The sequence below is a fragment of the Delphinapterus leucas genome, chromosome 3 (genome assembly GCF_059928025.1).
Source record: "Delphinapterus leucas isolate spDelLeu-1000000601 "Yukka" chromosome 3, BTC_Dleu_Yukka2, whole genome shotgun sequence".
Lineage (NCBI taxonomy): Eukaryota > Metazoa > Chordata > Mammalia > Artiodactyla > Monodontidae > Delphinapterus > Delphinapterus leucas.
The window spans coordinates 158,957,111-158,984,602 of NC_143131.1; the positions used below are offsets into that span (position 1 = coordinate 158,957,111).

The following is a 27,492-nucleotide window of genomic DNA, read 5'->3' on the forward strand; positions in this document are numbered from 1 at the left end:
ACCCCTCAACACCAGAGCAGAGCCTACCCACTGTGGGGCTCCTCCACCCCAGCAGCCCTGGGGGTTCATGGTGGGGAGGTGTGATGCGGGGACTGGTACCACCCTGGGGAGGAGTGGACCTGGTGGCAGAGCCCAGGGCTACTTTCCCATCTCGGGGCCCCAGGGTGGGGCCACTGTCCTGAGTGCCAGGAGTGGGTGCACTGGATTCGAGTTAAGGAGAGACTTCAGTGTTCACAGCACCTGGCTAGATGAAGGGCTGCCTTCTTAGGGCTGTGGTGTAGTCCAGCTGGAGGGTCTCAATTTCCCTGGCTGTACTAGATACTAGTGGGATTAGATGCTGGATGAGGGCCTTCTGCCTCTGACCTACGGTGGTGGGGTACCTAGAAAAGTTTGGCCAGCAGGAGGCACAGAGGGAGAGGCCAGCCAGGCCCTGGCAGCCAACTTGTCCAGGTGATGCTGAAATGAGACCTTGGGGTGCAGAGTGTGCCGTCCTGGTGCCTCTTCCTAGGGCAGCTTGGGGTCAGGGTGGTGTAGAACCAAGTATGGTGGGGATTCCCCCAGCCTCTGCCTCCCACAATTAGCTGCCAGGGCAAGACCCCAAGCCTCAGGGAGCTGGGCTAGAAAGGGCAGAGGCGCTGAACCTGTAGGACTGGGGGCTGGGGCAGGATAGTGGGCTGTGCCCCCCAGGAGGACAGGGACTTGGGGGAGGGACAGGACGCAGCCCTGGGCCTCCGGCCACACAGTCCTCTCTTCCTGTTGTCTCAGGATGGTCCTGGCAGGATGCATCTGCTAGAGTTCCAGGTCCAGACCTCCCCTGGGGCCTGCTCCCACCCTCCCCCAGGATCACACACACACACACACACACACACACACACACAAATTCACATGCGTGCACATGCAGACATGTCAATGACACACACACAAAAGTCACACACAACACTCACATATCAGTCCTATAAACACAGATCTATGCACACACAGAGACAACACACACGTGTGCATGTGCACACACACATGCAAACACTACACACACTATCCTGCTGGGAGGAGGATGGGGAGTAAGGAGCTGCGTGGGCAGCAGGGCCAAGGTCCTGGAGGGCCACAGGAGGGTGTTTAACCAGGCGAGGCAGTTATCTGTTTGGGGATTAGCCCTTTTGGAGGAATGGGGGGCTGAGGCAGGGAGAGCAGGGAGAGGAGAGCTGGGGCAGCCAGAGGGCGCCTTGGGGGTGAAGAGAAACTGATGGAACCAAGGACATGTGAGCTGGACTCCATGGGACATGGGAGAGGGAGAGGTCACAGGCAGAATTCCAGGGAGAAACCGAGGCCTGAGCTCTGGGCATGTTTGGCGGTCTGCACTGTGCAGGTCTCCCTCACAAACAGTAGCTGTGCATCTGGGGGGAGGAGCCTTCAGGCAGAAATGTGGGGGTCGCAATGCCGAGGAGATGTGCTCCAGGCCTCACCCAATGTAGGATGAGGCCTGTGGTCTCCCCTATTGACTTCATGTTGACAGCTCCGCTCATGCGGGGCTAGAGGTTCAGTCCAGGGCTCAATCAGGGCTCACTTGGGGCTCGGTCCAGTCTGCAGCCAGGGGGCAACCTGAGGTGGAGGTTACCAGTTGTCTTGGGGCCTTATAGGTACTGCTCAGGGCTGAGAGCCTAGGCAGCCCCTGCCCGGGGAGGGGCCCATCAGCACCGGATGGATGTCATCATGTGAACTCATGACCCAGTCCCATGCTAACCCTATCTCACACCCCAGGCCTGGCGAGTGGCTACTCCATGACCCCCCCAACCCTGAACATCACGGAGGAGACACACGTCATCGACTCCAGTGACAGCCTGTCCATCTCCTGCAGGTATTCAGCCCTCAGCCAGGAGGGCAGGGGACTGGGTCCCTCCTACCTGGCAGGCCAAGGAGACTACAGAAGGCCAAGCAGATGGTGGCGGAGCACCCAGAAGGCAGCCTCTCCCCAGGGCAGAGGCCTCGAGGCTTAGGGTTGCTTCCAAGTGGCTTGAGTTGTAGGTGCCTGGAGGCATAGACCATCCCCTGCTCTGCAGACACAGGCACCCTGCACCCACCCCCATTTCACCCATACCCACCCCTCTTAATTTCATATGGACCACAGATCAGTCACCCTGCATCCACCCTTGGGTCACCCCACACTGACCCCAAGCCACCCCATGCCCATGCCCAGGTCATCCTGCATGGACCCCAGGTTGCCTGCACCCACCCTCAGCCACCCTTCACTGGCCCCAGGCCCACCCACACAGACCCCAGACCTGTTATCTTCCCTGCAGCCCCAGCTATAATCTGAGGCTCAGGCTTCTCTGCAGGACAGCCTGCCACATGCAGGCCCAGGAGCCAGGCAGAGGCCCCAAGGGTCTCAGGGAGCACCCTGCCCCAGGTTCATGGTATGTGCCCAAATGCTGGTCTGCCCTGACCTCTGGGTGAGATAAGCTATGGGCCAGGCTTGGCTCCTGAGGAGGTTCCACAGGGACTGTCCCCCAGGGCTGCAGCCTGGGCCCCTCTTGATGTCCTGCATCCTCTGCCAGGGGGCAGCACCCCCTGGAGTGGGCCTGGCCAGGGGCTCAGGATGCACCAGTCACAGGGGAGAAGGACGGCGAGGACATGGGGATCGTGCGAGACTGTGAGGGCACAGATGCCCGGCCCTACTGCAAGGTTCTGCTGCTGCAGCAGGCCCACGCCAATGACACGGGCAGCTACCGCTGCTACTACAAGTATATCAAGGCTCGCATTGAGGGCACCACTGCAGCCAGCACCTACGTATTTGTGAGAGGTGAGAGGGGTCCAGCACTCACCCATGCGGCCACTCAGGAGCCACAGGCAGGGTCCTGGGTCCTGGAGGGGTGGCTGGCACCTGCACCCCCACCCCCAGCCTTTGAAACCCATGGGGCTGCCCTGCAGCCTCAGACCTGGGCAGAGACCCCCCCTGAGCCCCGCCTTCCCCTCCCACAACATGCCCCCTCTCCTCAGACTTGGAGCAGCCATTCATCAACAAGCCGAACACACTCCTGGTCAACAGGAAGGACTCCATGTGGGTGCCCTGCCTGGTGTCCATCCCCGGCCTCAACGTCACGCTGCGCTCGGTACAACCCCACGCCAACACCCACCCTGGATCTGGCCCTCCAGTCCTGTCCCTGGGAAACTGCTGCTTCTCTGGCCAAGAGGAAGGGGGCAGCTGGGCGCTGACAGCCACCATGTCTCTACAGCAAAGCTCAGCACTGTGGCCTGATGGGCAGGAGGTGGTGTGGGACGACCGCCGGGGCATGCGTGTGCCCACTCCCCTGCTGCGCGATGCCCTGTACCTGCAGTGTGAGACCACTTGGGGCGGCCAGGCCTTCCTATCCAACCCCTTCCTCGTGCATATCACAGGTAGGGGCTGCCTAGGGCTGTAGGGCCCTCCCCCAGCAGCCACTCCCTATGTCCTGGGAGGAGAACTGCAGGAAGAGGACAGGGACCCCCCATTTCACAGTAATGAAGCTGTAGGTGCCATGGTTTGGCTGGTCTCAGTGGGTGCCCTGTACTCTGTGCACGTTGTCCTATGAGGGACATGGGGGTCACTGTGTGTGTGTCACCAGGAAATGAGCTCTATGACATCCAGCTGTTCCCCAAGAAATCACTGGAGCTGCTGGTTGGGGAAAAGCTGGTCCTGAACTGCACTGTGTGGGCTGAGTTCAATTCCGGTGTCACCTTCGACTGGGACTATCCAGGGAAGCAGGTGAGGTCAGCAGCCCTGCCAGGGGCTGTGACTGAATCATCCCCAGGAATCCCCATCACTACCCACACTCACCCTGGTCAGGCACACACTTACCTCTGTGTAGAAGAGGTGCAGACTCAGTCCTGCCCCAGGAGCCCCTGTCTGATACAGAAGTTTTCCTATCCTGAGGAAAACTCTGGGTCTGGGTCCAAGGCTTCTGGAGCTATTGCTGGCTGGGCTGGGGTGTGTGCCTATGGGGGTTAGTTCTCTCAGAGCCAGCCTGCTCTGACCCTATGCTTCCCCTGGTCCTGGGCAGGCAGAGCGGGGTAAGTGGGTGCCGGAGCGGCGATCCCAGCAGACTCACACAGAGCTCTCCAGCATCCTCACCATCCACAACGTCAGCCAGCACGACTTGGGCCCATATGTGTGTCTGGCCAACAATGGCATCCAGCAATTCCAGGAGAGCACTGAGGTCATTGTGCATGGTACGGCCTGTCAGGTCATTGTGCCCAGCATGGCCTGGGCTAGGTCAGTTGTCAAGCCTGGGGAACAAGGGTTCTTGTGCAGTGTGGGCCCAGGGTCATAGGTCATGGTGCACCTGAGCAGTGTGGCGTCCAGCCAGAGGGAAGGGAGGGCCGTGAGTGGACGGACTGCCCGGTTCCCACACCCCAGAAAGCAGGACATCTGGCCACTGGGGGTGGCTGTGAATCCCTGGGTGGTGGTGGGTCAGCGATGCTGGCCCCAGCTTTACCCTGATGCCTCCCGTCTGGCAGAAAAGCCCTTCATCAGCGTCGAGTGGCTCAAGGGTCCCATCCTGGAGGCCACGGCAGGAGACGAGCTGGTGAAACTGCCCGTGAAGCTGGCAGCATACCCCCCGCCGGAGTTCCAATGGTACCTCCCTCGCTCCTGCCCCTCACTACCCACCAGGTCCAATGCAGAAAAGAACCACAGGGAGGGAAGGGCAGCATTCTCCCCATCACGGCCTACTCCTTGAGACTTGGATGGGGAACTGTCCCCGCTATCAGGGCCTGCACCCTGGGCAGGGAACCCTTATGAAGATTCTAAGGAATATGCACATAATGCGATATTTTGGCTAGAGGAAAGTTTGGCCTGAATTGCCGCTAAACTGTGAAAGAGTGTAAATACCGGTCTCCTGTTATGTGTGGGTGTGTGTGGGCACAGCATAGGGCTTTATCTAACTGTTTCCTGCACCCACTCAGCCTCTCTGAGGGCCCCCGCTGGAGGGTGTCATAGAGGGATGACTTCAGGTTTCCTAGGCCCCTCTCCAAACAGGTTGCCACACCCAGGATCCTTCTAACCAGAATTTTGGAGATGTCACAGGGGTTTCACAAATTATTATGGTGCTGGGCCCTGGGCTGATCTGTGTGGCAGTGAGCTAGAACTTCCGGAAGGCCTTCAGGCTCCAGATCCCCAGTTCTGGTGTGTGACCTGAGAGTATGGTCTCCCTTGCAGGGTATGCCAAGTGTCAGTGAGGGGTCCCTCACTGGTGGCTTCACCCTCATCGGGCACTCCCGGAGATCTCCCAGAGAGCTCAGGAAGGCATAGCACCCCACCATGCACCCTTCGGCCATCTGAGCAGTCCACTTGGCCTGACCCTGGGAGGTCACACTCTAGCCTGACCCTTATCGTACACATGAGGAAAACAGGCCAGGAAAGGGGAATGGCATTCCTGCCCAAGCCCTGAGCCTCCTGGGAGGAGTCTGCTCCATTCTTTCACAGTTGGCCAGAGGAGCCTTGCCTTCCCAGCCAGGAGCACCTCCCACCAGGCAGGATGACATTTGCTGAAAGCCTGGAGCTGGGCAAGCAGAAGCCCAGACATTCTCAGCCAGCATCCCACTTCATTGGCCATAGGCTGGAAACAGGCTTCTCCTGGGAGAGCCCCCAGATGCCCTGGGCCTGCGCCTTCTGTGACCCTACCTCTGAGGCCACAGGCTTTGGGGTCCATCAGGGGCATCTGATGCAGGACCGGGACCCTTGAGACAGGGTCCGGAAGGGCGCTGATGCAGTCTGGAGCCTCCCTCACAGGTGCAGTCTCTTGGAGATGCCTAGGGCCCAGTACCCTGCCCTCCAAGGCCAGTAGTACTGACCCTGTCTAGGAGGGTGGCCAGCTCTGTTGCATCAGAGATCTGGCCCAGGCCTGATCCTCTGGCAGCTGACTGCCTCTCACCATTCCCACCACATCTGGCCTTTCTTTTCTCATTTGGCCAATACCTTCCTCCAAGAAGTGCTCAGCTGGGCCCACTGTTCACTGAGACACCTGCCCCAGGGCACTAACGGTGACCATAGCTCCACAGGGGCCAACTCTTCCAGGTAATCGTGTGATGATTATGAGTAAGTGAATGGATGGATATCTAGTGGACAGACAGACAGGCTGGTCCTGGTTCCCAAAGCAGCCTCTGTGTGTCCGGCATTGGGCTGACCCTAAAGGCCATATCTTGGGTAGGCCTGATGACACCTGCAAGAAGGTTCATTTGGTTTCCCTGGTTTTCAGATGAGGACACAGGGGCTTGGGTCAGTGAAGCAGTTCACCTTGGATCACAAATGCGGCAGGTGGCAACCAGGATTCTGCACCAGAGACCAGCAGGCCTCACAGCCTTGGTCCTGCTCTGCCCTGTTGTGTGACTCCTGGCAAGTCACGTCTCTTCTGACTGGGCTGTGGTGTTGCAGCTGAGGGTCAGACCCCCGCATCCCCCTCACTGTTACTCTCTGCCCCGAGGGCTGTGCTTCTCCTAGTGATCCTCTGGCTTAGTAAACCAGGGTAAGGCACCTGCCTAAGGGAGGGCAGCTTCCAGGCAGAGTCCAGAGCTTGGGTTGCAGGAGCACTGCCTGCAGTACTGGGGAGGAGTCTCCTTTGGGATGTGAGTTTATTTATTCATTCACATGTGCGTCGAGCACCTACTTGTGCTGGGCGCTGCTGTGCGTGTAGGGGATATGGCAGTGAGGTGACAGTCCCGGTGCAGCTCAGTAGGGGAGACGGACAGTTAACAGACATACGTGTGAACACCAGCGTGCAGATGAGCAGGCACAGGCCCGAGGGCCGGCTCCCGGTTCACACAGCTTCTCTGACGAGGGGGTGACATGAATGTAGGAGAGAGGGAGACTTGCATGTGTCTAGCATCCAAGCAAGGCAGGACAGTGAGTTGCATAGCCCTGGGGAGGGGGCAGGGCAACAAGAAGTCCCCATATCTGGAGAGCTCCTAAAAGGGCAGAGCCAGGGTCAGGGCTCCTGGACCCCCATGTGGTAAGGAGCTGTGCCCCTTGGGGACTGCACCTCCACCCCTTCACAGCACACACCGGTGAAGCCTATGAGAGACAGACAAGGCCCCCTGGGGACTGCAGTTGTCCCTGAGCCTATAGGTGTTGTGAGACCCGGTAGGTTGAGCCCGGAGACCATCCCCATAGCATTTAGGCCATCTGTTCCCCAGTCCAGAGTCAGCTGCCGCAGCCCACACCCCTACTGCTCTTCCCAGCAGCCTGGTCTGGTGCAGGAGGGGCCTCTTGCTCCTGGCCACTCCTGCCTCCTGACAGTATATCTCAGTTGTAGGGGCTGGGGTGCTTCATGGAAGGAGTGCCAGGACAGGGCCAGGGTGGTGTCCGCAAAGCCCCCTGAACTCCCTTCCTGGTCCAGGTACAAGGACAGAAAGGCAGTGTCAGGGCGCCATAGTCCACACGTTCTGGTGCTCAAGGAGGTGACAGAAGCCAGTGCGGGCATCTACACCCTCGCCCTGTGGAACTCCGCGGCCGGCCTGAGGCGCAACATCAGCCTGGAGCTGGTGGTAAATGGTATGTGTGGGCAGGACAGGAGAGGAGATGGTGGATAGGCGGGTGTGGTGGGGGAGGCTGACTGATTGGCTGTCTGCCTGTGTCCCCAGTGCCTCCTCACATCCACGAGAAGGAAGCCTCCTCCCCCAGCATCTACTCCCGCCATAGTCGCCAGGCCCTCACCTGTACTGCCTATGGAGTGCCCCCTCCTCTCAGCATCCAGTGGCACTGGCGGCCGTGGACGCCCTGCAAGACCTTCACCCAGCGCAGCCTGTAAGTGTGGCTCCACCCTGTCTCCCCTTACTTCCCAGCCCAATCTCCAACCTCAGTCATAACCCCCACTTACTGTCCACAGCCCTCCCCAGACCCCTGCTCTAAACCTGAACCCTATCGCGATTCAGGGATTGTAGCCAATCCCTGACCTCACCTCGCCTGAGCAAGGCTCGCTTATATCAGTCAGGCCGGGCTGGACACTGGGGATGGTCCAACCCACCCACCTCCCTTGAAAGCAAAGCCCTCCTGACACACAATTGCATATCTGGAGAGGACCTCTGGGCACCAGGGAGGACACCTCTCACGAAACAGGCAGACCTAGGCTAGTTTTGTGAGACTTGTACCAAGCCCCAAGGCACACTAAGTATGTCCAATGCTCATCAGCTCATCTGTGCAGCGCTCACCATGATCCCTTAGAGAGGAGAAAAGTAAGGTCAGAGAAGGGATGTACCTTTCCTGAGGTCATGGAAAAATAAGCAGCAGATCTTGCCCCACTGCTGGGCCACACTGCCCTACCTGACTGGGCTCCAACAGGACAGTCTGGGAGAACAGAGAAAACTTGGACAAACAAGGACCTGGAATGGAGGGGCCAAGGTGGTCAGTGGTCTGGAAGGCACTAGAGAACCAGTGAATGGTGTTGAGCAGGGGAGTAACTAGTCACATTTGCCTTTTAGCAAGAGATCCTAATGGGCAGGGTGCAGGGTCACAGGCTAGGGAGAGACAGGAGCTGGGAACCCAAGGGAGACAGGGTGGCTTATACCGGCAAAGGGGCTGTGGCCCTGGCATGATCAGTTAGGAAGGTTCAGTCAGGGTGGCCAGTCCACAACATTCAAGGCTCATAAGAGATTCTTCTAGACCACGAGGTTGCAGGTCCCTGGCACCTCCAAATGTGCTTCCCTCTTACGCTCTACCGTTATGCTCTGCATGATTACAGAACCCTGGGGCCAACTCTGCTCCATTAGGGACAGACAAGAGCCTCCCTTGGGCCACCCCTTCCCCCCAGACCCCCATTCCAGCAGGAGACCAAAGGTGCTGGGATGCACAGCCAGCCCAGGGAGGGGCTGCAGCTCTAGAAGGGGTAGGGAGGGAGAGGGCTTCCTGTAACAGGATTGGTGACTTTGCTGCCCTAGGAGATCTGGGTGGACTTTGCAGGAAGGGACACATGCAGGTAGAAGCAGGAGGCACAGCAGACTAGAGGATAACCACAGAGCCACGGGCTTGTGGTGCTCTGCAGGCGCAGGTCCTGGCTTACTGGGGAAGGCTGTCTCTGGCAGCTCATGCAGGATGGGTCGCCAGGCCCTGAACAGTGTCCCAGGAACAAAGCCCCCCCACCTCACTTCAGCCCAAGGGCCAGCCTTACCCACCATGATGTGAGATGAATCTGAGTAGGAGAAAAGCTTGACCCTACCCCCAGTGTGGGCCCTCTCTGCCTGTATCCCTGACCTGCCCTTGCCCCTTCTTGTCTTTGGCAGCCAGCGGCGGCAGCAGCGAGACCAAATGCCACAGTGCCAGGACTGGAGGGAGGTGACCATGCAGGATGCTGTGAACCCCATTGAGAGCCTGGACACCTGGACTGAGTTTGTGGAGGGCAAAAATAAGGTATGGGCCAACCAGGCCACTGAGTGGCTGGGGGAGAAGAAGAAAGGAGGTGGGGTGGGGCCCTCTCCTGGCCTTCTAGGTTTCCACTGGGCTTGCAGAACTCTTGCGATAGTAGCTGAGAGTCAGTAACCTTTCTGCAGTGTCTCTGGGCATCAGTTTCCCTGCCTGCATGTAGACTGTGGGGGCCAAACCTCCAACTGCTTCCTAGACAGGGAAGCTGAGATTCAAGGCCATGGGCCCAAGCCACCCAGGGCTAGGAGGGTTGGGGCTGGGGGCCGGCTCCATCCTTACCAAAGGCTGCTGAGCTGCTGGCTCAGGCTGGGGGCAATGCCTAGAAAAGGCCAGGCAGGGGAAGGACTGAACAAAGGCACCCACTTCCTACAGTCACTTCCTGTTTTCCTACACACCTCCAGAGCCTCTTCCTGTTCCAGGCTGGCCAGGAAGTGCCCGGCTTGGGGTTGGGGGGGTGGGGTCTTTGGATGGTAGGCAGGGCCTATGGCCCTCTCTCCTCCTCTGCTTCCAAGCTTCCTACTCCCCCAGGCCAGAGTCCTTCTGGAGCCCTGGAACCCAGCCCCTCCCCTTGCCACTACCCAGGGCACTTGTGGGCACATCACAAAAGCCCTGGGGCATTCATGGGCACATCACAAGGATCTCACACAGTGACCAGCTTCTCCCCTTGGACCACAGGCTGACCCTTGATGTGACCAGAGCATGAATCCTAACTCTGGCTTGGACCATCCCAGTGCTACCAGGCCCCTGTCCCCTCCTCGATATGGCCACAGCCTGAGCCCATCCACAGCCAGAGGTCTCTCTGGTCCTGCCTAATGCTGCCCTCTGACCTCAGCCACAGTTGAGGCCAACTGTCCATAGTGCTGTTCCTTGGGTTTTCTGGGGAGCCACCTCTTGCTGCTGCCCAAGGGTCTCACCACCTTTTCTCTGCCTCACCATTCCTGGTACTGTCTCTGAGCTTTGGTCATCTCCAGCTCAGAGCCTCAGTTTTCCCCATTACTCTGGTGGGCACAGCAACCTCCATGCAGAAAAGGAGGTTGGGGTAGGGGAACTCATGCAGGAAATGGATCCTTATGCCTGACACATGTCCTGTCCAGACGGTGAGCAAGCTGGTGATCCAGGACGCCAATGTGTCTGCCATGTACAAGTGCGTGGTCTTCAACAAAGTGGGCCAGGATGAGCGGCTCATCTACTTCTACGTGACTAGTGAGTGACTTGGGCAGGCCTGGATGGAGGTCAGGAACCAGGTGGACACAGGAGGAGAACAGGCCTGGGAGAAGATGATATGCCTAGATTGGGGCCCATTGAGTTCTGGTGACCTTGAGGCACCCAGGAGAGATATCCAGGGTCCACTGCGCCCCTGGGTCTGGGCAGGAAGGATAGATTTGGAGGTCATAGGCATATGGACTGGGGTGGTAATCCACTGGGATGGATTGGCACCGTCTGCCCCCAGACCTGGAGTGCCTCCCCTACGGGTGCCCTCTTGTTCCCCACAGCTCCGCCTAACTCCACTTCCCTCCCACCCCCTTCCTAAGCCCTGGATCCTGCACAGCAGCTGGTTCCTATGTGCGTTTTGCCCTGGGGGGAAGGTCCATAGTTTCCTCAGATTTTCAAACTTGTTAGTGACCTCAGAAAAGCTAAAAAGATCATGGAAGGACAGTCACTGGGCCCAGAGGTGTAGACGAGGGCATGTGGAAGAAAGATGGATCCAAAGAGAACACTTTGGAGGGGAGAGGAGCCCGTAGGAGCTTGACAATGAATGGCCAGAGGGACAAAAGGAAATTGGGAGGCATTGCCAAAAGCTAATGAAACCAGATTGTTTCAAGGAGAGGACAGTGGTGGGGAGTGTGGTCAGCAGTGAGGGAGAATGGGGACTTAGGCCCCTGCTGAGCCTGGTAGCAAGGAACTCAATGATGATCTGGGATCCTGGGAGAGGTAGGGGCAGCAGCCAGTTGGGGCTTGTCTAGGAAAAAGCTAGAAGGAGGCAAGGCCGGAGGAGACCCTGGTGGAAATGACTTCAGAGAGCTGGTCTCTTGTAAGTGAGAGGGAGAAGAGGGCTCCAGAGTGGTGTCCCTGCCCCAGATACATGTGATGTACACCCTTAGTTGAGAGCTGAGTGAGTCCAAAGGCCAATGAAAAAGGGAGAGAGAGCCCCTGGGCAGGGGGTAAGTGAGCCAACACTGTGACACAGCTTCATAGTAGTTCCTCCTCCCTCCCCAGCCATCCCCGATGGCTTCAGCATAGAATCGGAGCCATCAGAAGATCCTCTAGAGGGACAGGCCGTGCGCCTGAGCTGCCGGGCTGACAACTACACTTATCAGCATTTGCGCTGGTACCGCCTCAACCTGTCCACGTTGCATGACGCTCACGGGAACCCACTGCTGCTCGACTGCAAGAACGTGCACCTATTCGCCACGCCGCTGGCCGCCAGTCTGGAGGAGGCGGCGCCCGGGGCGCGCCACGCCACGCTCAGCCTGACCATCCCCAGCGTGGCACCAGAACACGAAGGCGACTACGTGTGCGAGGTGCAGGACCGGCGCAGCCACGACAAGCACTGCCACAAGAAGTACCTGTCAGTGCAGGGTGAGGCAGGCAGGGCCTGAGGGCAGGGCAGGGCGGCGCTTCCCAAGGAGCCTTCACCCCCAGCCCAGCATGCGCCTGGGGGGTCCATTACCGAGCCCGAGCCTGCAAGAGCGTCACCCTCCCCAGCCCTTCTGTGGAGGTGCGCAGCCCGGCCCACCCCCGAACTCAAATCCTGACCCTTCATCTTCGAGAGTTCCCAGCCCTGGAGGGCCCCTTCCTGGAGGGCCCTCCCGCTTTCTGAAGCTCCAATTAGCTCCGTCTCCACCCCGCCCCCAGCCCTGGAAGTCCCGCGGCTCACGCAGAACTTGACCGACCTCCTGGTGAATGTGAGCGATTCCTTGGAGATGAGGTGCCCGGTGGCCGGGGTGCACATGCCCAGCATCGTGTGGTACAAAGATGAGAGGCCGCTGGAGGAAGAGTCCGGTAGGGGGATGGACGTGGGTAAAGGAGGGAGGGGGTCCGGAAGCTGGTGAAGCCAGGCCCCAGACCTACCTGAACTCGAACCTGCACCCCAACTCGCTGCAGGAATAGACCTGGCGGACTCGAACCAGAGGCTGAGCATCCAGCGCGTACGTGAGGAGGATGCTGGGCGCTATCTGTGCAGTGTGTGCAACGCCAAGGGCTGCGTCAACTCCTCCGCCAGCGTGGCCGTGGAAGGTCCGGCCTCCCCTTCACGCCCCTCCACCCACCCTCTGCCTGCCCTTGGCGCCGTCTTCTCGTGGCCACCTCACTGCTAGTTGTGCCCACCAGAAGGGGCACTTCCCACAAGGTGCACCCTCTCCCTCCTCACAACACGCACACACTAGCCTCTTTCTGCCCACTCAGGCTCCGAGGATAAAGGCAACATGGAGATCGTGATCCTTATTGGCACCGGGGTCATCGCCGTCTTCTTCTGGGTCCTCCTCCTCCTCATCTTCTGTAACATGAGGAGGGTGAGCACTCCTCCCCCAGCTGAGTGTCTCCCCAGCTCCTCATGGGGTCTCTCTCCACCCTGGCTAGCCCTTAAGTTAAGGAATATTGTTCCACGTGGAAGCCTTGTATCCTGGGAGGCCTCCCTGTCCCCTCCATGCTGGGCTCTTACAGGACCAGAGGTTGTCTGTCCATCTGTCCCCTCCTATACTGAAAGTCCCTAAGGAGCTCCCATCTGTCCCAGGCAAAGTTTTACCCAAGCCAGTGTGGTATGGCCAAGTCAATGAGCTGTCCCCATCCACACCCCCAGCCAACCCATGCAGACATCAAGACCGGCTACTTGTCCATCATCATGGACCCTGGGGAAGTGCCTTTGGAGGAGCAGTGTGAATACCTGTCCTATGATGCCAGTCAGTGGGAGTTTCCCAGGGAACGGCTGCACCTCGGTGAGACCCCGCACCCAGCCTACTTCACCCACCCTGTACTGCTGGGCAGAGACAGCTTCAGCTGCTATGGGGCTGGGCAGGCTAGAGCCTTGAAATCCCTCCATTCTCAGAACTCATGCCAGAAAGTCCCACCTAGCCCCCACCTGGCCCGACCTGTCCATCTAGGCATGCATCCCCAGAACAATGATTGGGGCTCTCAATTCCCAGGCCCCCGAGGTCACTTCCTGCTGCTCTAAGCAGGGTGGGCCCATCACACCTGCTGGGAGAGGATGCAGGCCTTCCTGTCTGCCTCTCCTCTCCCTCTCTTCCCACTCCCACTCCCCATGCACTTCCTGTTTGGCAGAGGGGAGCCGAACTTTCCTCCGCCTCCTGGGCCTTCCTTCCTGGCCCTCCACAGGGGTTGTCCCTTCTGCCCAATCCTCTCCACCCTCACCCCCATACAGCTCACCTGGAATCGGCTCCCTGCCCCCACAGGGAGAGTCCTCGGCCATGGGGCCTTTGGGAAGGTGGTGGAAGCCTCGGCCTTTGGCATCAACAAGGGCAGCAGCTGTGACACTGTGGCCGTGAAAATGCTGAAAGGTGTGGGGTCAGCTGGTAGAAGGGGTGGCTGAGCTGGTGAGGATCAGCAGCTCTGGGTGGGCTGGTGGGTCTGTGGTACAGGAGGGGAAACTGAGGTTCAGAACAGATTCTTACCCTAGGTTCTACAGGGAGTCCATGGGAATTAGAGCTGAGCCTGGGGCTCATCTCTGAGTAATACTTACCAGTTCCACCTAAACCCTTTGCCTCAGAGAGGCAGGTGGGATGTGCTGTGCCCACAACAGCAAGAGCACTGGCCATGCCTCAGCTAAGCTAGTGGTGCAGAAAGAGGGTCGTGCAGGGGCTGGGTGGTGGGCTGGGCACCACGCGAAGCCCCCATGTTCCCTCCAGAGGGCGCCACAGCCAGCGAGCACCGTGCCCTGATGTCAGAGCTCAAAATCCTAATCCACATCGGTAACCACCTCAACGTGGTCAACCTCCTGGGGGCGTGCACCAAGCCCAACGGTAAAGAGCTCGGGTGCCCTGGCGGGAGGGTGAGTCCCCCAGGGTGCTCTGTCTTTGTAGGTGCGAAGGGCCAGCTGGGCTGGGAATGGGCGGGGATGAGGAGGGGCGCAGGAGGGCTTTGGGGCAGGGCTGTGGCTGTGGTTCTTGCCGTCCAGCGTACCCTCAGTCACCAAGCTCCTGGCTCCTGCCCTGCCCCAGGCCCCCTCATGGTGATCGTGGAGTTTTGCAAGTACGGCAACCTCTCCAACTTCTTGCGTGCCAAGCGGGAGGCCTTCAACCCCTACGCGGTAGGTAGGCGCCCCACCAGGGGCCAGAGCTCTGCTGGTGAGCAAGCAAGGCTCTTAGATAGGCTGGGGAGAAGGTGTGGGGAGTGCTTTTGCAGTAGATGGCCAGCCTCCTCCCCCTCGGACCTGCTTTGTGCATCGCAGGAGAAGTCCCTTGAGCAGCGAAGGCGCTTCTGCTCCATGGTGGAGGGTGCCAAGGCTGACTGGAGGAGGCCAGGGAGCAGCGACAGGGCCCTCCTCACAAGGCTCCTGATGGGCAAGGGTGGAGCAGGACGAGCCCCTCCGGTCCAAGAAGGTAAGAGTCTGGCTTCCCCTTGCCTGAGTTGGCTGGCACGCTCATACCTCATGATCAGGGACCCTGGAATAAGCCAGCCTGGGGCCCTCCTGGAGAGACTTATGTGGGAGAGCATGTAATGCACTCTGCCTTAGGAAGGGAGGACACCTCAGGAACAGTTTTCACAGAGACTTTTGATGTTTGATTTGGACACCTAGACATGAACAGGAGTTTGCCCTGCAAACATGGTGGGGAGCAGTCCAGGCAGAAGTAGCAGGAACAGAGGTCGAGTGTGGCAACAGTATTCATTGCTCTGGAAAGTGGTTAGTGGGTGTCACAGAGAGAATGGAAGCTGAGGGGCAGGAGAGGGGGCCAACATGCTTGTTATGCCTGGCCAGGAGGGATGCAGCCAGGTTCAGTGAACAAATGCTCCCTTTGGGGCTGGGTGGAAGATGGGAGTCATGGATAAGGACCCTCCTGAGCCAGCCTCGCTTCTTTGTGCAGCTGAGGACCTGTGGCTGAGCCCACTGACCATGGAAGACCTTGTCTGCTACAGCTTCCAGGTGGCCCGAGGGATGGAGTTCCTGGCCTCTCGCAAGGTGACTGCCCCGGCAGGCTCTTCAGAGGGGAGAAAGGCCAAAACTCACCAGCATGTCAAGCTTGGTCCCAGCTCACCCCACAGCACAGCTATGATCAAGGCGCATCTCTCCCACTTCGCAGAGTTATAAACTGAGCCCAAAGGGTGGAATTGACTTCCCAAGGTCTCCAGCTAGTCAGAGGCAGAGCTAGATATAGAATCAGTCTGTCCCGCTGCATAGCCTCTTCTGCTGTCCGCACGGTTCCACAAGCTCTCTCCATGGCAAGTCCTGGGGGCACACAGAAATCTGTTCTCAAAGAGCAGGGCTCAGGTGGGGCACCCTGGAGCTCTAGGTGTGGGTGTGGCCCCAGGGGCCTGCACTGATCACTGCATTGCACCTCATTGCACCCCTAGTGCATCCACAGAGACCTGGCTGCTCGGAACATCTTGCTGTCAGAAAGTGATGTGGTGAAGATCTGTGACTTCGGCCTGGCCCGGGACATCTACAAAGACCCTGACTACGTGCGCAAGGGCAGTGTGAGTGCAGACCACAGAGGAAGGATGGGGGCTGGGGGCGTGGAGCAGTGTGGTGGACTCACTGCCACCCACGTGGAAGGTCTGGGGGCCTCTGCGCCTACAGGCATTCTGGTGGCCTTGCTGAGGCACCTGGAGCGGGTGAGTGGAGACAGGAGCTGACAAACAGGGACCACAGCGCTCCAGCTGGAGCTTGTGTTTGGCCCCGTACCTTGGTCCATTAGGTGGGCACTGACTCCCCATGCCTGCCTACTAGGGGCTGGACATGCAGAGGTGGACCCTACATGGTGTCTGTCTTGGAGGTGGACAGACCTGGTGTAGCAGGGTCACAGCAAAGTACATGGGTGCTAGGTGCAACTTGTGTCTCATTGGTGGTGCTCAGAGGCAGGCATCTGAGCATCCATAGCTGATTAGGGTTTTGCCCCAGGGGAAGAAGGAAGAGGCTTAGAGGGAGGTCAACAGGCAAAATGGGTCCAGGCTATGAGAGGCCCACCGTGAAGGCTTTTGTCCTTCATTCTAACTGGCAGGGGTGTGGAGGTAAGAGTCAGGTGTGTGGTCCAGAAGCCCCCCCCCCCCCGCAGGCTGTGAGGAGAGGGGAGTGGGGGTGCTGGGGTGGAGGCAGAGGCAATTCTGGAAGGGCCATGGCCCTCAGGGCTCCCAGGTAGAAGCCATAGGAGGAAAAGCACATCAGAAGCCACAGGAGGAGGGGTCAGGAATGATGCCATGCTTCCAGCTTGGGGACCAAGTGAGTGGAGAAAGGTGGAGCTGGTGAGGGTGTGCAGGGATACAGGTGTTCCTCAGGATGCTGGGCCGAAGGGTCTAGAGCTGGAGGAGGGCTGCAAGTCTTCCCTGGGAGAGCACAGAGGAAGAGAGGGGCCCAGATGGACCCAGGAGAACAGTAGCAGGGCAGAAGCCTTCAAGGGAGGAATGAAGGCCTCTGCATCCTACCTGCAACATGGGGGAGGGGGAACAGGGCAAATTGCAAGAGCCATCTGAATACACACAAGGTGAATGTAACCAAAAAGACTTTCTTGGGATGTGACTCCACAGAGTCCTGGGGAGACTGGGGGCAGGAGGAGGGCTGCCCAAGGGTTTGGCCTCTTCCCTCTCTTCCCTCTCTTCCCTCCCCCACTGGGGACACATGTTCCTCCCCCAGGCCCGACTGCCCCTGAAGTGGATGGCCCCCGAGAGCATCTTCGACAAGGTGTACACCACACAGAGCGATGTGTGGTCCTTTGGGGTGCTGCTCTGGGAGATCTTCTCCCTGGGTGAGTGCAGGGCAGGGTGCAGGGGAGGGGGGAGGCAGGATCACAGGTTCCAGGTCACTCCACCAGCCCCTCTGCACAGGGGGCTGCGCAGCCCAGAGGTGCACACCTGGAGCGAGCAGCCCAGGTCATTCTGAGGCAGGTGGTTGGAGAGCCCCCTGCCTCTCCCCTTCACCTCCAGCCTATGCCAGGGCAGAACCCTGTGTTCACTCAGCAGCCCCTGGGGTCAACACAGGTCACAGAGGGTAACACCATATGAGTTCCCCCAGATCTCTCCCTCCCTGGCTGAGCCCCTTCCTCACCTGCCATTAGGGATGCTGCTCCTGCTTTGGCAGGGTTGGGAGCAGCTGGGAGGAGACAGGGTGCTCACTCAATGACCACACCTGCAAGAACCTCACATGGGAACCTGGGCCCTGCTGGGACCAAGGTGAAGCCCCCCCGCACCAGGGTAGGGGTGAGGCAGTAAACAAGTGGGAAAGTGAAAACACTGAATGGCAGCCGTGACTGATGCTGTTACTAAAAATAAAAGAGCATGGAAGAGCGCAGGAAGGACAGCACTGTGTGTGAGCCAGAGGGGCCAGGAGGGCCCAGGCTGATGAAGGTGGGTGGAGTAGAGGCAGGTGGGCCTGGGAGGATAGCAGTCCAGGGTGAGGGGTTAGCCATGGCCATGGTCCCCACGTGTTGGAGGTGGACATGGTGTAAGCAGGTGGCATCGGGAGATGCAGTGAGAGCTAGGAGAGGTGGCTCATGCAGCCTCTGCAGACCCGCTGGGATGAGGACCTGAAATTTAAGTCTACTGGGAGCCATGCAGGGTTTTGAAGGAGGGATAGAGCAGTCTGACTCTTGTCTTAAAAGGGTTGTTCCACTGCTGTATGGCTTGCAGGAGCTGTTTTTCCCGTGGTCAGGAGAGGCAAGGAGGGAGCTAGGCAGGGTTAGGTCCTGTTTGCTGGTACAGCCACAGGACTTAAGGAAGAATTAGAGAAAGCTTCTCCTAAGAGGGGTCATCGTGACAGGGCAGCTCAACTGGCTCGTCAAAGCTCTACTGACCCTGATGATCCCAGGATGGGACATGTTTTCGCTAATGTGCCTGTGATAAGCAGTGATGCTCATGGCAGCTCTAGCAAGCGGGTGCCACCGTCCTCTTAACCAGATGAAGAACTAGCAGTGGGGGAGGGGAGCAGCAGGCCTCTGCCATGGAGGACCAGGACAGAGGCGATTTGGGGTCTGGGCTGAACAGTAGTAGCCTGCTCCCCACACACCCACCCATCCTGTTCCTGCCCTCAGGGGCCTCCCCATACCCTGGGGTGCAGATCAATGAGGAGTTCTGCCAACGGCTGAAAGAAGGCACCCGGATGAGGGCCCCAGAGCTGGCCACTCCTGCCATGTGAGTCTCTTGGGAAGCCGTGAGGCACTGGGGGGCCAGAGGGGTGGGTGGGCATTAGGAAAGGGGAAGAGGGGTTGTGTATGGGCACGGGAAGGGCGGTATGCAGGCAAGGGTGGGAGGTGGGAGGTTGTTCAGTCACAGGGGTGGGGGTGGAGGCCTGCAGACACAGTCTCTCACTCCACCACTGGTCCATTGACAACTCTCCTCCCTGCAGGCAGGAGGGACAGCCCTACCTAGGCCCTGGGGAGGGAGGGAGGCAGAGCAGGTGTGAGGGATCGTTCGGCAGGGGGCTTGGGGTTTGCTGGGGTAGGGTGAGGGGTGCTCTCAGAACACAATCCAGCATCCGGCTGTACCTGCAGACGCCGCATCATGCTGAGCTGCTGGGCCGGAGACCCCAAAGAGAGGCCTGCATTCTCAGATCTGGTGGAGATCCTGGGGGACCTGCTTCAGGGCAGGGGTCATCAGGTGAGCCCCCACTCTCCCTGTCCTGCTACAGCAACCTCTGGCTCCAACCCAGGGACCATCACATGGATGGTCAGAGCCCAACTTTGCCCATGAAGAGCCCCAGGCTGGTCCTCAGGGAGCCTACAAGGAGCCCTGTCTGCCAGCAGAATAGTGATGTGTTCCTCTACCTCCCTCTCTGTCCCTCTGCCCCCTTCACCTGCCTTTGACTTGTATCTCCCCCCACAGGGGTGGGGAACAAAGGCAGCTCAAGGCTGGCTCAGGGCAGCTCAGGGCCTCAGCAAGTGCCCTGGGACCTGGAGGAGGGAGCAGGGAGCTGCCTGCTGCCCCAGCCTCAGGGGCTGGAGACCAGCACTTGGGTCCACTTCTGCCCAGGAAGAGGGTGGGAAGCACTAGTGCTGGTTCTTGAGGCTGTGGAGCAGCCGGGGCTCTGGAGTGAGGATGCTCTTGTTGTGCCTACCTCCTCCTTAGATGGGGCACCTGGGAGGGCTGTGGAGAGAATTTGCCTGCTCCTTTAGTCCTTGGTGCCCTTGAGCACAGCACTTGAAGGGTGAGGAACTCCAGCAGTCCTGAGTGCAGGCGTGGGGCTAAGGGGGCACAGGGGCCTCTGACCCTGGCCATTTGTGCCATTCCTGCCAGGAAGAGGAGGACTGCGTGGTTTCCTGTGGCTCTCAGAGCTCAGAGGAGGGCAGCTTCTTGCAGGCGTCCACCACGGCCCTGCATGTCATGGAGACTGATGCTGACATGGAGGACAGCCCACCAAGCCTGCACCGGCACAGCCTGGCTGCCAGGTTAGCCACCCTCTCCAGGTCCAGGGGTCCCCCAGGCAAGGGGGACATAGTATGTTTTATCCTCATCAGTCATCAGGAAAAGTGAACTACAAGGACTTGAGAGGCCATTGTATACCAGCTCAACAAAGTGACATTAAATGACAGTGCCAGTGTCGGTGATGCCCTGGTGGACCTGGTCAGTCTCGGGGCCCCTCCAAGGCCATGCAGCCTTGCGACTTTGCTTTTCTCCACACCTCCTCAGTTCTCCCCTCTGCCATCCTCTGCTTGCCCGCACTCTTAGCCCCTGAGAGGCCCTGCCAATTTCAAGGAAGTGCCCATCTCAGGCACAATGCCCTGGCCAGCTCCACACTGCAGGGAAAGAAAGTGGAGCTGGTGGGGAGAGGGGCGAGTCTCAAGGGCCACTGGTAGGGACCCTGGGAACAGGGCAGGTCACTCGTTAACCTGTATTTAGGATTTAGAATGCAGCCTAAGTTCCCAGAGTTTGGGGTCGGAAGTCTCTTGCCAGTGTATGTCTATAGTCCAAGAAAGTCGTGTATCCACATTCCCATTGACGTTGCTGGGAGAAGGGCTCTGAGACTCTCCGCCCCATCTTCCCCAGCATAGAGCAAAGCCAGGCCTGGAGGACAGGAACACCCAGCTGGTTCTTGCCAGGCTCCTTCCACCAGCCGCCGAACAGGCACTCGAATGTTCACACACATACACGCACGTGCAGGTCAGGCAGTAGCTTGCAGCACCGGGACTGCCTGCCTTGTACAGGGTAGCCCATCCTGGGGTGAAGTCCTCCTCCAGTCTCTCTCAAGTTCCATGTCACACATAAGCTGGGTGCCCTCCACTCACCTTCCACACCCTCCCCACTGGAGAGAGGTGCAGAATGAGAGGTGGAAAGAGCTTTCAGGAAGGGTGCTGGAGTGCGTTTCTCAGCACTTAACGTTTTCTCCCCACAGATATTATAATTGTGTGTCCTTTCCGGGATGCCTTGCCAGGGGGACTCAGACCCAGGGTCCCTTCAGGATGAAAACGTTCGAAGAATTTCCCATGACCCTGACAACCTACAAGGCCTCAGTGGTAAGTGGGGTGGGTGCACCTGTGCACCCCAGGTCAGGCCCACTGGGCTCTTTCCACAGGGAGTCAGATGTCAGGAAGTCCTGAGGCCAGCAGCAGAAACCAGCTTGAAAATGTCAAGTCCAGGTTGTGCCTCAGGCATGGTGGGGTCTGGGCACCCATGCAGTGCCACCATGTCTCTGCTGCTTTCACCTGTGCTTTCACCTCCCTCACAGAGGGGCTCACCTCCCTAGCACCCCCTTTCTCTCCCAGCAAGGTAGAAACCCCAGTAGGAACCCAGTGGAAAGATGACTCCTTCTAGATGGTTCTCCTGGGATCGGCCTGAGTCAGGACTCCCCTTTGGTGGTCATCAAGCCGCATGGCCAGAGAGGAGGAGATTGTGTCACTAGAGGAGGAGGCTGGGGTAAGGGGCATGGAAAACCACCTGTGTTCTCAGATGCGGTCAAGCAGAGTAGACCTCTTACAGCTCCGTGAGGCTGAAGGCACAGACAGCCTCCCAGCCTCCCTCCAGATGGGGTTGGTGAGTGAGCGCAGGCCCAGGGGAGGCTGAGTGCAGAGGCGGCAGTGGGTGCCCTGGACCAGAGCCAAGCAGACCCGGGCTCCCATTCCCAGGGCCAGATGAAAATGCTGGGGGACCTCCATCTTTGACAAGAGTGCAGTTCCCCTCCATGGAAATCAAAATGAAAACCACGCCAAGTCAGGCTAAAGGTGACCTAGGCCCCCTAAACCTGGAATGTGTCTAAGGATCATTTTTCTATACTATGAGCTGCCAGATCCTTTCGATACTTCCTTGTTTCTCCCTGTGCTCCTGCTCTGCCTGTGCCTTGAGCGTGTGTATAGCCACCTTTTATGTCTCCCAGTGGGGTGTTCCAGTTTTGCCACCCTCCTGAGTAGTGAGGCATGGCCCCACCAGGCCTCAGTTTCTCCCTCTGTGGTGGGGGCATGTGACCCTAACCTACAGGCCCTGGTGATGGAACGGATGCCTGTTTCCCGCACACGTGGCGCAGGATGAGTGTCAGGTTGGCAGCGGGGCAGGTCCTTGGGGCCCACAGCCTTAGCTTGTTTTCTCTGCACAGGATAGCCAGACGGACAGTGGGATGGTGCTGGCCTCCGAGGAATTTGAGCGGCTGGAGAGCAGGCACAGACAAGAAAGTGGGCTCAGGTAGGGCTTCTGGAGCCTCCTCTACTGGAAGGGGCCAGGGAAGGGAGGCCAGGCCGGCATGTGCCTGTCACTCTCTTACCTGAATCCTTTCATGGCTCTATAGTGCTTTTCTGTGTGTTCAAGGCAGGCCACTCTGGGACTTGAGGCCTTTGTCCACCAGCCTTACCAAAGGCCCCCTCTCCCCGATCACTGTCCTGACCCAGTACGCCTGGTGCTGGTCCCCAAACCTCCCTGCCATTCGAAAGATGCTCAGACAATATCTCTTTGTGAAACCAGGAAAGATCCACCATGCCCAATGCGTGTAACACCCTTCCCCCAGCCAGGGGAGGCCACAGATCATGTGACCTAGAGCTGGCTGGTGTCCTACTTTAATAAGAATATGGTTACAGAGAAATCCTCCTGTGTGCTTGCATGGGGGGGTGACCTGCATAAACAGTGACCTCCATTTGCCCAAGAAAATAGCCCCTGTCTCTAAAAAAACAAACAAAAAAACTGAATATTTAAACTTTTAATGGTATATATAAAGTAGTTCCTGGAGGACAGGACTACTTATCTACTTTACTAGTTGACTTGCTCATAGCTGTTTAAATGACAGGACCTACAATATTATATAAAACAGTGCTCTTTTCTGCTTTCTTCAGATCCTTGTGTTCAGACCGTTCACTTCCACCTTTGACACCTGTGTCTGTCAGGGTCCCCTTTTGGGGTCATCTGACACAGTTTTTCAGAGCAAATCTTGGCTTCTGCCTAGGCTGTTTTTAAATCAATAGATGTTGTCTCTGAATATTTTACCCTAGACCACAGGTGTTAATTTGTATCACATTAGGATAGTTGATGCCATTTTTCGCCTTTCTGATAGGTATAGTTAAGACCTCTACAACTTAGCCAAATATCAGTTATTTTCCCAGAAGCTTACAAAGGGCATGTTTGCAGCACTGTGGACACTGGTGGTTGTGGGGTCGTATGCCTAGGGATAATTACTGCATCTGTATTATGCATCTTGGCATTTTTTGTTTTTGTTGATTCTATCAGGTGATCTCTATTAGTAACCTATGTTTGGAAAATTAATGCTAATTTCTTTACGGAAAGAGTTTCTGGCTGTTTCTTTACAGAACAGTTTTTTTATCTCCCCAAAAAGTAATTCAGTAAGAGAGTGAGCCAGAGGATGGTAGCTAGTTAAATTCAAATCTCCACAGATCTTCCTAAAAACAACACATGGAACAAGGCCTCTCAGAGCCCATGCCTATGATATAACCAGGGGAGAGACTCCAGCTATGTGTGGGTATAGAACTCAGCAGCAGAACCAGCAGAGCCATGCCCAAGCCCTGGCAGAAGGAGGGCAGGATGGGGACTGCCCCGTGAGAAGGGAATGTAAAGGTCCTTGGGACGGTGGCCATGCAGACTGGGGAGATAACGGAGTATGAGCACTAGAACAACTGTCTTGGGAAGGCACTGCTTCTGAAAGGGCAGTGAGCAGGAAGTGAGTGTACATCTCAGGTGCCTGGTGGTGAAGGAAAAAGAAAGTTGCAGAAGATTCTTATGGAAGCAAGATTGTATTAAGAGTCAAGAAGACAGATACCCAAGGATCTGTTCATTACAGAAACTGCACCTCATGATAGAGGCAACAAAGTGCATTATTCTCTTCCCAGGTCCCCTTAGAAACACATTGTGATGAGCCACAAAGAGGTGTAGCAGGTGACTTCGCAGGTGCATTCACTTGACATATGGAACATTCTCCAAACAGGTGCAAGGATGGAATGTGCCTTGGAGGCATCTGTCAGGGAGAAGGAGGGAGTTTATCTTCCCAGTTCTTTCCTATCTCCTCTTAACCACTGGTTAGTACTCACCCTATGGGAAGTTAACTCACCCTCACTTCCAGGTGGTTCACCCAGCCCTTTCAATGGCCACTCAGGATGCCAGATCTCATTCCCTGTGGTGTGGCATTTCATCCAAGTCTGTAGGTGAAAGGAAGATCTGGAAACCCTGGGCTTGTGGTTGGTCAGTATGGATGAATGGCAGCAGCCAAGAGGGGGTCCAGCACTCCCTGCTAAGTGACTGGCTGGTCCCCAGTGGTGATACAGCATGGGACACAAACGGAGCCTTTGGAAAGAGGGATGCAGTTGAAGGAATTCAAGGTGATGTGGATCTGATACAGCACTCCTGAATGAGGAAACCTAGGGAGACACCCACATCCCTGACCCCTCTTCCATAGGGTAATCTCAGTGTGAATAATCATGAACAGAAAAAATAAGCACTATCCATATAAGAATAAAAAAGAAAATTAGAATTAAAAGTTTTCAGTAGCTGTAAACACTCCAAAAAAAAAAGCATGGAAAAACTGATACAACACATCAACATGAATTAATTTATAATTAAATAAGCAGCTGCACAATGAATCATAAATTCAAAAATTCAGAATAGAAATGGATGAACAGTGTGAAGATATCAAATGGGAGCTGACTAAATTCATGGAAGAAATTGAAATAAAACAAAAATCCTCTCAAAAATGAAGAGCAGAGTGCCCAAGGGACAATTAGATATGATCAGACTTACAGTGGAGGGCACATTTGATAGACATGAAAAGAAGTCAAGAAATTAAAACTGAAATAAGTAAAGAGGTAAAAAAGTGTCAGAAGGAACGTGAAAAATTTAGAAGTTGAATAGAAAAGATCCAACATATGTACAATTGGTGTCTCTGAGGAAGAAGAATGCCAACAGTGAAATAGAACTAATATTTTAAATATGTAATTCAAGATAACTCTTAAATAAAAGGAGACCTGAATCTACATATTGGAAGGGTACCTGGGAAAACTGGCCCAAGAAGAGTAAACTCTGAGGCATATCCTAGTTGAACTATTAGACTTTAGAGATAAACATTCTGGGAATTCAGGCAAAAAGGCCAAGTCACTTAAAAAAAAAAGAGAGAGAGAGAGAGAGATTGGCATCAGGTTTTTCAATAGCACCATGCAAAGCAAAAACAGAAGCAAAAGCAAAGAAACAAATTTTCAAAAATCTCAAAGAAAATGAGTGCTAAGGAGGGAGAATCACAGGGCCATCAGTGAGGCAGGTGGGGACTGGAAGCAGCAAGGCCTCCTGGGCCAGGGGGAGAAGCTTGGATTTTATTCTGAGGGTGATGGGAAGCCACTGAGGGGTGTATCAAGAGGAGAAGGACACCATCTAACTTGAAGGATCTCTGAAGACTGGCCTATAGGGTGGCATGAGTGGGAGAAGAGAGATGTGCTAGGGCAGCCCAGAGCATGTAGTGATGGCAGCTCACTCTAAAGTAGGGGAAGAGCATGGATTGAGGGGCATGGATGCATTTTGGAATAGACAGGACAGGACTTCTGGGTGGGCTGGATGGGGGATGAGGGAAAGGGAGGAAGAAAGGATGACACCCAGGTGCTTGAGTCATTGAATCAGCGTTGGTGTCATTTACAGAGATGGGCAAGACTGAGAGAGAAGCAGGTTTGGGGGGATGAAGTTGGGCTTTCTCCATTGTCCCACACCCAGGCTTGGGACAAAGAAAGCTCTGGTGTTTGCCAACAGTCACATCGGTTTGTTTTTGTATTTAAGTCAAGTCTGTGTGTGCTTCCATTGGCTTTTCTTATTGCTCCGGTTGTGTCTGGTGATTCCTATAAGACCCAACATGGTTTCAATCACTCTTCTCTTCTTTTCTTACTGACATCACCTTCCCTGTCTCAGCAGCTGTAAAGGACCAGGCAGGAATATGGATGTGACCATGGCACACCCTGACCCCCCAGGGAGGCGGCAGAGGCCAGACCCAGGGACCCAGGGCCAGGTGTTCTACAACAGCGAGTACGGGGAGCTGGCAGGGCCACCAGAGGAGAGCGACGGCATCCCATCTGCCCAAGTGCCCTTCTTCACAGACAGCAGCTACTAAAGCAGCTTCGGGCAAGGTCCACTGGACCCTGGGCTCCAACAGTTGATGGGGACCATGCCTGGCCAGCGAGCAGAAGGCTGGAGGCCCAGGCCAGGAACTCATCTCATTCAGTCTGGGGAAGAGCAAAACCCAGGCTTCAGGGCTCTCTTGAACTCCATCACCATGCCTGCCCAGGACCACCCTGCTGATCCCTGGGGCCCTTCTCCCCTTCAGATTCAGATTCCACTTAGCTCAACATCCACAGGGGCCAGCCCTGGGTCAGGCACTCTCATGGGAAATATCTCTTTGGGTGCTTCCTCTCAGCATGGTGGGTGGTGTGATCCCTGATTTCTGATGAGGAATATGAGGTTCTAAGAATCACATAGTAATCAAGGTTCAGCTGTGGTCTCCCAGCACCCACCCAAAATGCTGCCCCCTCCATGCAGCCTCTCTTCCCTTGGGAATGGCTTTCTTCACTTGCCACTCCAAGGCTCAGGAGAAGATGCATATGGCTCAAAGATGCATTCCACCTCAAAGCAACAAATGAGAAATTTGTGGGGGGAATGGGGGTGTCCTCTCCTGAGCCTGACCAAACAGCTCAGAGTAGCCATCTCTGCAGTGCCGAGCCAGTTACAGCAAGCCTTCTTCTCCTGCGTGTTGAGAAGTACTATTCAACATTGTTTTTTTCCTTAGAACTTCAGAGACTATTTGAGCTGCTGTGAAGAATTTACTTTTTAAAACTTCAGTCTGAAGGGAGCCCAGGGAAGGTTTTTCTGAATCTGGATGATCCTTGCCTCTGACACCCAGTCAAGTGCTGTCATAACAGACCCCACTGTGGCCACCTCTTTCTGGAGAAAGTCCCCAGCCTCACCCGCCTACCCCAGAACTGGAAGAATCACCCGATGGTCTAGACATGCCCCATTTGAGAATCACCTGGTTCTTCCCTCTGGGACCTAGATCTGCCACCCAAGGCACCATCCAAGCTGTGAACATCCTTATGAGAGGCAAACACTGTGGGTTCCACCAAAGAAGGCTTTGGGGCTGGCCCAGAGGACCCACCAGCATAGCTCTGTACCAGGAGGCAATCAGTGGATGTCCCTGTGGCCCCAGGAAGGCCCTGTCTTCTGCCCCCTGATCTGTACCTGACATCAGTGCCCTGGGGAGTGAGTCAGGCAGGTCGAGCCTCTACTCTCACAGAACAGCAGAGGACCATCTGGAGGCTGGAGCCATTCTGCCCAGGGCCCACCCCCCCAGCCCAGTTCACACTCCCTAGCTACCCACACCCCTAGCAGGAGAAAGACCCTCATCCCAGTTAGCACCACAATGTTTGACACCCCACCCCCACCCCATGAGACGCTTGCAGGACAGGCGGCCGTGCAGCGAGCAGGGGCTTGCCCGGCAGGAACCCCCCCACATTGTGTATTGTTCCTTTAAGATATGGTGAATGCAGGTATGACTG

General features: G+C 56.7%; 1 protein-coding gene across 1 annotated transcript; it reads left to right on the forward strand.

The window, feature by feature from the left end:
- Positions 1–424: 424 nt before the first annotated feature.
- Positions 425–27,230, forward strand: FLT4 (fms related receptor tyrosine kinase 4). The gene is made up of 27 exons (XM_089909803.1): positions 425–1,852; positions 2,550–2,794; positions 2,992–3,104; positions 3,228–3,390; positions 3,597–3,736; positions 4,032–4,200; positions 4,489–4,606; positions 7,365–7,519; positions 7,609–7,771; positions 9,244–9,370; positions 10,477–10,585; positions 11,600–11,962; positions 12,239–12,385; positions 12,488–12,619; positions 12,788–12,894; positions 13,182–13,317; positions 13,792–13,896; positions 14,245–14,937; positions 15,421–15,515; positions 15,908–16,030; positions 17,184–17,295; positions 18,577–18,676; positions 19,036–19,141; positions 19,778–19,929; positions 20,874–20,994; positions 22,068–22,153; positions 25,856–27,230. The coding sequence occupies exons 1-27, from the start codon at positions 1,731–1,733 to the stop codon at positions 26,052–26,054; spliced, it is 4,401 nt and encodes a 1,466-aa protein (XP_089765929.1). The 5' UTR covers positions 425–1,730; the 3' UTR covers positions 26,055–27,230.
- The last annotated feature ends 262 nt before the right edge of the window (positions 27,231–27,492 follow it).

Bases quoted from the DNA above. Each gene is read 5' to 3' on its own strand.
- FLT4 (XM_089909803.1), top strand. From the start codon at position 1,731: ATGCTAACCCTATCTCACACCCCAGGCCTGGCGAGTGGCTACTCCATG. The intron at 13,897-14,244 runs GTGTGGGGTCAG...TGTTCCCTCCAG, and splicing joins GGCCGTGAAAATGCTGAAAG to AGGGCGCCACAGCCAGCGAG. The intron at 20,995-22,067 runs GTAAGTGGGGTG...TTCTCTGCACAG, and splicing joins CAACCTACAAGGCCTCAGTG to GATAGCCAGACGGACAGTGG.